This window comes from Callorhinchus milii, unplaced genomic scaffold (genome assembly GCF_018977255.1).
Source record: "Callorhinchus milii isolate IMCB2004 unplaced genomic scaffold, IMCB_Cmil_1.0 Scaffold901, whole genome shotgun sequence".
Classification (NCBI taxonomy): domain Eukaryota; kingdom Metazoa; phylum Chordata; class Chondrichthyes; order Chimaeriformes; family Callorhinchidae; genus Callorhinchus; species Callorhinchus milii.
Window position 1 is genome coordinate 15,350 of NW_024705642.1, and position 7,196 is coordinate 22,545.

Sequence of the window (7,196 nt, forward strand, 5' to 3'; positions counted from 1 at the left end):
TAATATCAGACAGACAGTTACCAGGGATGAGGATAAATACCGCAGATGCTGAAAATCAGAAGTTGCTGGGAACACTCAGCAGGTCAGAGACATTGACCTGAAACGTTAACTTGCTTTCATTCTCTCCATAGATGCTGCCTGACCTGCTGTGTGTTCCCAGTGACTTCTGTTGTTGTTATCAGTGATGAGAGTTGCGGAAAGCAGGAGAAAAACTGGATTGAGTGAATGAATGAAGTAGAAACATTTTATTGACGGTGTGCTTGTTCAGACGTGCCTCTGAGGGAAACCAAGATCCAATCAGCTGAACTGCGCGATGGTGGGTAACCTATAAACCCTTCACAATAGCCAGTGTCTGGGGTTCACTGGTCCTGTTAGCGAATGTTGATCCCAAATCTGCACAGCCTACAGTTAAAGGAACAATCTCCTGTATAGTGAGTGGAGGGAGTTAGTTTCCCTGTGTGGGGAGTCCCCTCCATTCATGCCAAACAGCTAACGGTTTTTATTCAGACACATCCCTCACAAAGTGCACTTGTAAAAGGCTAAATCTACGTGTTCGGGACCTATTTACATGGAGCAGTTATACAGTATGTGCACAGTTTTATTTAACAAAGAGCATTTCCTTGTGAAGAGAAGGTGAATAACATAACAGGTCTGTGCCCCTCAGTGTGACTGCTCAACACTGCTCTCCATTGAACTGGGCTCCGTGCCCTCCTCATTGCTGCTGTCCACATCGTGATCCATGGCTGAATACTGCACAGATTCCTCCTCAGCCAGTCTCTGGCTGGTGAAGTCAGTGATGTCCAGCAGCCCACTGGGCTCCACCACCACATTGGAGCTGGATTGGCTGGGGATCGAATACTGAGGTATAGACTAGAAAGGGAAACACAGAGAGGATCAAATTCAGTGCGTTCTCACCCCACCACCATCCAACAACAACAACAAATGACATTTACACAGCGCCTTTCACATCTGGAGGACATCCCAAGACGCTGCACGGGCCAGGGATCCACAATCAATCAGGAGTGGTGGAGGGAAGGGAGGTAGGAGGGTGACTGAAGGCACTGTCAAAGAGTGATGCATTTTGTGAGGAAGAATGAGGAGAGACAATATAAACCGATGGTACAATCTTAAAGGGGTGAAGGGACAGAGAGACCTGGGGGTCATATAGTAAACCTTTGAAGATGGCGGACAGGCAGATAAAGCTGTTAAAAAGCATCCGGGACACGAGGCTTTATAAATAGGCCATAGAATACACAAGTCAGGAAGTTATGATGAACCTTTATATAAAACACTGGTTGGGCCTCAGCGAGAGACTGTGTTCAGTTCTGGGCCCCACACTTAGGAAGGATGTCAAGGCATTGGAGAGGGTGCAAAGGAGATTGACCAGAATGGTACCAGGAATGAGGGGCTTCAGTGATCAGGAGAGGTAGAGAAGCCAGGATTATTCTCCTTGGGGCAGAGAAGGTTAAGAGGAGACTTAATAGAAGTTTTCAAAATTATGAGGGGATTCGATAGGGTGAACAAAGAGAAACTATTCCCACTGGCGGGTGGGTCGGTAACCCGAGGGCACCGATTTAAAACAGTTGTTAAAAGAAACAGAGGGGAGGGGAGGAGAAATGTCGTTACACAGCGAGTTGTTGGGATCTGGAATGCATTGCCTGAAAGGCCGATGGGAACCGATTCAATATCATTTTTAAGGGAGAAGTAGATAATTATTTGGGGAGGACAAGTTTGCAACAACAACAACAAGATTCCATTTATAAAGCGCCTTTCACGTCAGGAGGACGTCCCAAGGCGCTGCACAGTTGGGTCATGACCTGAGCAGGGGGGAAATGGTCAGGGTGAGGGGAGGGAAGGGAGGGAGCGAGGAGAGGGGAAATGGTCAAGGTGAGGGGAGGGAAGGGAGGGAAGCGAGGAGAGGGGAAATGGTCAGGGTGAGGGGAGGGAAGGGAGGGAGCGAGGAGCGGGGAAATGGTCAGGGTGAGGGGAGGGAAGGGAGGGAGCGAGGAGGGGGGAAATGGTGAGGGGAGGGAAGGGAGGGAGCGAGGAGGGGGGAAATGGTCAGGGTGAGGGGAGGGAAGGGAGGGAGCGAGGAGGGGGAAGAGAGTCCAGAGGGGAGCTGAAGGCTCGGTCAAAGAGAAAGGTTTTGAGACCGGCCTTGAAGGAGGAAAGGGAGGAAGCGGCGAAGGCACTGGGGATGGAGTTCCAGAGCCTGGGGGCTGAGAGGCTGAAGGCCCGACCACCGATGGTAGGGCGGTTGGGGCGGGGGACGTGGAGCAGACCGGAGCCAGAAGATCGGAGGGTACGGGCAGGTAGGTAGGGGGATAGTAGGTTGGAGAGGTAGGAGGGAGCGAGGCCGTGAATGGCGTTGTAGGTGAGGATGAGGATCTTGAAATCAATCCTCTGGGGGATGGGGAGCCAGTGGAGGCGAGCAAGGGTGGGAGTGATGTGGTCCCGAAGCCTGGTGCGGGACAGTACACGAGCTGCAGAGTTCTGAATGACCTGCAGTGTGGAGGGAGGTGGCGGGAAGGCCGACGAGGAGAGAGTTCCCATAGTCCAGCCTTGAGGTGACAAAGGCGTGAACCAGGGTTTCAGCCGCGTGAGGGGTGAGGTAATGCCGTAGTCTGGCGATGTTCCGGAGGTGATGGAAGGCGGTGCCAGTTGTAGTGCGGATGTGAGGGAGAAAGGACAGCTCAGGGTCGAACAGAACCCCGAGGTTCCTGATGGCTTTGAGAGGTGGAGAGTGCGGCCTTGGATGCTGATGGTGTCAGCGCCTGAGGTGCGGAGGCGCTGACGTGAGCCAATCAGGAGGGCCTCGGTTTTTCGCACGTTGAGCTGAAGAAAGTTGTCTCTCGTCCAGGACTCGATGTCGGACAGACAGCTGTCAGGACATCGGTGGTCGTGGAGTTGAGGGTAGAGGAGGAAAGGTAGAGTTGGGTGTCATCCGCATACATGTGGGAGTTAACTCCATGTCTGCGGATGATGTCACCACAGGGGGAGCATATAGAGGGTGAAGAGGAGGGGACCGAGGACAGAGCCCTGAGGGACACCACATGAGACAGTACGGGGGTGGAGGAGAAGCCATTCGTTGAGACAAAGTGAAGACGGTGAGAAAGGTACGACCTAAACCATTCAAGGACAGTGCCTTGAAGGTTGAGGTGGGAGGACAAGCGGTGGAGTAGGATAGCGTGGTCGACCGTATCGAATGCTGCCGATAGGTCGAAGAGGACGAGGAGGCAGAGGGAGCCCTGGTCACAGATGGTCAGGATATCATTGGTGACCTTGACCAGGGCGGTTTCTGTGCTATGGGCAGCACGGAAACCTGACTGAAGGGGTTCAAAAAGAGAATGGGTGGAGAGGAAAGAGCGCAGTTGGGAGGCGACAACTCTTTCCAAGACCTTGGAGAGAAAGGGGAGGTTGGAGATGGGCCGGTAGCTTGATAGCTGCGACGCATCAAGGGAGGGTTTTTTCAGGGTGGGCGTGATGATGGCAGTTTTTAATGGAATGGGGACAGAGCCAGAGGAGAGGGACAGGTTGATGATGTCAGTGATATGTGGGGCAAGAAAGTGGAGCTGGGAGATAAGGAGTGGAGTGGGGATGGGGTCAAGGGAGCAGGTGGTTGGTTTTAGGGATAGGATGAGTTCAGTGACAGAGGGTGGGGAAACGGGTACAAAAGTGAGTAGGGGAGGATGGGTAGGAGTCGGAGTGTGGGAGGGAAGGGGTGAGTGGTGGGTGGAAGTTGGAGGGGAAGTGAACGCGGAGCGGATTCCCTTGATCTTGGATTCAAGGAAATCCAGCATCTCCTCGCAGTGAAGATTGGAGGAGATGACCTGCGCGGGGTGGCGGGGGGACGGAGGAGTCGGGTTGTGGTGGAAAACAGTAGCCTGGGGTTGTTCTTCGCCTCCAGGATTATCCTGGAGTAGAAGGACGACTTGGCCGAGGCTAGAGTGGAGCGGTAAATTTTGAGGAGGTCCACCCAGATTTGTCGGTGGACCGTTAGGCCAGATTTGACACAGGTGCGTTCAGCGGCCCGCACCTGGCTTTTCAGTGAGCGGAGGTGGGTGGTGTACCAGGGGGAGGAGCGGGAGTAGGAGACAGTGCGGGAAGTGATGGGGGCAAGAGTATCGAGTGTGGAGGAGAGGGTATTGTGGTGGAGGGAGAGAGGAGAAGAAGTGTCGGTGAGGGTTGAAGGCCAGAGGGAGAGGAGTTTAGAGGACTCCAAGGCATCGGTTAGGGATTGTGGGGGTAACTTCTTCCAAGGGCGGTAGAAGATGGTGGTGGGTCTGGTGGAGGTGGGGAGGGGGGTGGAGGTGGTGAAGGAGATGAAGTAGTGGTCGGAGATGGCCTTGTCGGTAATAGTGACATCCGAGACACTGAGGCCCCGGGTGATCACCAAATCGAGTGGGTTTGCAGAGCTATGGGGAGAGAGTGGGGGAGTGGGGTTGATCAGGGCTATGGGGAGAGAGCGGGGGAGTGGGGCTGATCAGGGCTATGGGGAGAGAGTGGGGGAGTGGGGTTGATCAGGGCTATGGGGAGAGAGTGGGGGAGTGGGGTTGAATTGGACAGATCTTTTCAAACAGCCGGCAGACACCATGGGCCAAATGGCCTCTATGCTGTATAATTCTATTATTCTATGATCTCGGTTCATATGCTGACGTGCATGTTAACAATGCCAGTCGATCATTCCTTTGCTGTTCTGCAATAATAATTATCTTTGCATTTAATATAGAGCCTTGTCATGTCGATGAGATGTCTCAAAGTGCTTTGCAGAATATACTGTAAAGTTTAGTGACTGTGTATTGGGGTTGAAACATGGCAGCCAATTGCATGCAGCAGTATCCCACAAACAGCCGTAGATTGAGTGACCAAGTTTAAAAAAAATTGAGGAATTATTACCACCGGGAAGTGATACACGATCGACTGACAAGCAGGTTCCTATTCACTGCTGGATAAACAAATGCATGTGGGTGGAGTAAGGAAACGTGCCGAGGATTCCGCCCTGCTCAGGGGAGATGAGGAGAATTTTTTTTACACAGAGAGTTGTTACGGTCTGGAGCACAGCCTGAAAGGGTGGAAACAGATTCAACAATAACTTTCAAAAGGGATAGGGATAGGGACCGGAAAAGGAAAACGTTGCAGAGCAATGGGGTAAGAGCGGGGGAGTGGGACTAGTTGGGGTAAGAGCAGGGGAGTGGGACTAGTTGGGGTAAGAGTGGAGGAGTGGGACTAGTTGGGGTAAGAGCGGGGGGAGTGGGACTAGTCGGGGTAAGAGCGGGGGGAGTGGGACTAGTTGGGGTAAGAGTGGGGGAGTGGGACTAGTTGGGGTAAGAGCAGGGGAGTGGGACTAGTTGGGGTAAGAGCGGGGGAGTGGGACTAGTTGGGTAAGAGTGGGGGAGTGGGACTAGTTGGGGTAAGAGCGGGGGGAGTGGGACTAGTTGGGGTAAGAGCGGGGGGAGTGGGACTAGTTGGGGTAAGAGTGGGGGAGTGGGACTAGTTGGGGTAAAAGCAGGGGAGTGGGACTAGTTGGGGTAAGAGCGGGGGAGTGGGTTTAGTTGGGGTAAGAGCGGGGAGTGGGAATAGTTGGGGTAAGAGCGGGGGGAGTGGGACTAGTTGGGGTAAGAGCGGGGAGTGGGAATAGTTGGGGTAAGAGCGGGGGGAGTGGGACTAGTTGGGTAAGAGTGGGGGAGTGGGTTTAGTTGGGGTAAGAGCGGGGAGTGGGAATAGTTGGGGTAAGAGCGGGGGGAGTGGGACTAGTTGGGGTAAGAGCGGGGGAGTGGGAATAGTTGGGGTAAAAACAGGGGAGTGGGACTAGTTGGGGTAAGAGCGGGGGAGTGGGACTAGTTGGGGTAAAAACAGGGGAGTGGGACTAGTTGGGGTAAGAGCGGGGGAGTGGGACTAGTTGGGGTAAGAGCGGAGGGAGTGGGAGTAGTTGTAGCTCTTTCAAAGAGCCGTGGGCCGAATGGCCTCCTTCTGTGCTGTGAGGTTCGATGACACCAAACAAACCGCTTTTTGTGAAAGCCGAAGTGTCTGTTTGTGAGTCTCTTTCTCCTGTGACGGTCAATAAGAGACCGTGTGACCCTCGGCTCTTCAGCGATGGTAACAGTGCTCAGGATGAAGAAGGAGAATCATTTAGTGAATGGAAGTTTTCTATAAAACATTCACAAAGAAAAACTCTGGAAATAACTGCAGTCGTGGAACTTGAACCAGGCGTTCACCTCAGCTCCAAACAATGAGGATGAACTGAGAGTCATTTACAGGTGGTCTCAGTGCCAACAGCTTAGACACAGCTTAAACGGTTCAGTTTACAGTCTCAAGGTGTGTCTCTGGAACTCCATCCTAAGCTTTGCTGTTTCTCCCCACCTTTAAAGCCCACCTTAAGACATTGCTTTTTGACCAAACTTTTAGTAACCTCCCACCCACCTCAGCTTCCCCCACCCCCCCCACCGTCTCAACTCCTCCACCCCCTCGGCTTCCCTTCTCCCCTCAGATCAGACTGTTCGTGGGACAATTACGCACAGCAGCGTCCCACAAACAGTCGTGGATTGAGTGACCAATATTATTTTTGAGGGATTATTACTCCTGAGAAGTGATCCGCCAATCGACTAACAACCGGGTTGCTACTCACTGCTGTAAACAGAGGTGTGTGGAGTAAGGAAACTTGCCTAAGGTTTCCCCTGCCCAGGAATTGAACCCAGGTCCTCTCGCTTGTGAGGTGAGAGCTCTAACCTCTACATCGCAGAACAGCGCTGGAGAGCAGTGACCAAGGGAGCGTTGCTGACCTGAATGAGAATATCTGCAGAGAGCTCCGACTTGTCCTGTGTTACACTCGGCATCTGGAGGAAGTGGCTTGGGCCAGGTTTCCCAGGTTCTTCACTCTCCCCACTTGGGAGGCTCTTCTCTTGAGTTGTGGGAGGTGGAGGGGGAGGTGGGGAGGGGGCTGGGGGGATACGGGGAGGGGGAGGCTTGTTTGGCTGCTCCTTTAGCCCCAGGATTGGTGTGAGTTTTTGGGAGGGGCTGGGAGAGGTGGTCCGCGTGGTGCTGGCCGGCCTCTTGTCTTTGTTGGGGTCCCCCCCAGAGGTTTCGTCGTTCACCCCGATCTTGGCCTCCATCATGGAGATCTTGAGGATGTCCGTCTCCAGCAGCTTTTTGGAAGACTGCACGGTGTAGTAACTGGTTGAGGTGGCTGCGGCTTTGGC

General features: G+C 53.3%; 1 protein-coding gene across 1 annotated transcript; it reads right to left on the reverse strand.

The window, feature by feature from the left end:
• Nucleotides 1–217: 217 nt before the first annotated feature.
• On the reverse strand, nt 218–6,881 carry LOC121852531 (BRCA2-interacting transcriptional repressor EMSY-like). The gene is made up of 2 exons (XM_042346500.1): nt 6,780–6,881; nt 218–870 (listed from the first exon to the last, which is right to left on the reverse strand). The coding sequence occupies exons 1-2, from the start codon at nt 6,831–6,833 to the stop codon at nt 661–663; spliced, it is 264 nt and encodes an 87-aa protein (XP_042202434.1). The 5' UTR covers nt 6,834–6,881; the 3' UTR covers nt 218–660.
• Between the last annotated feature and the right edge of the window lie 315 nt (nt 6,882–7,196).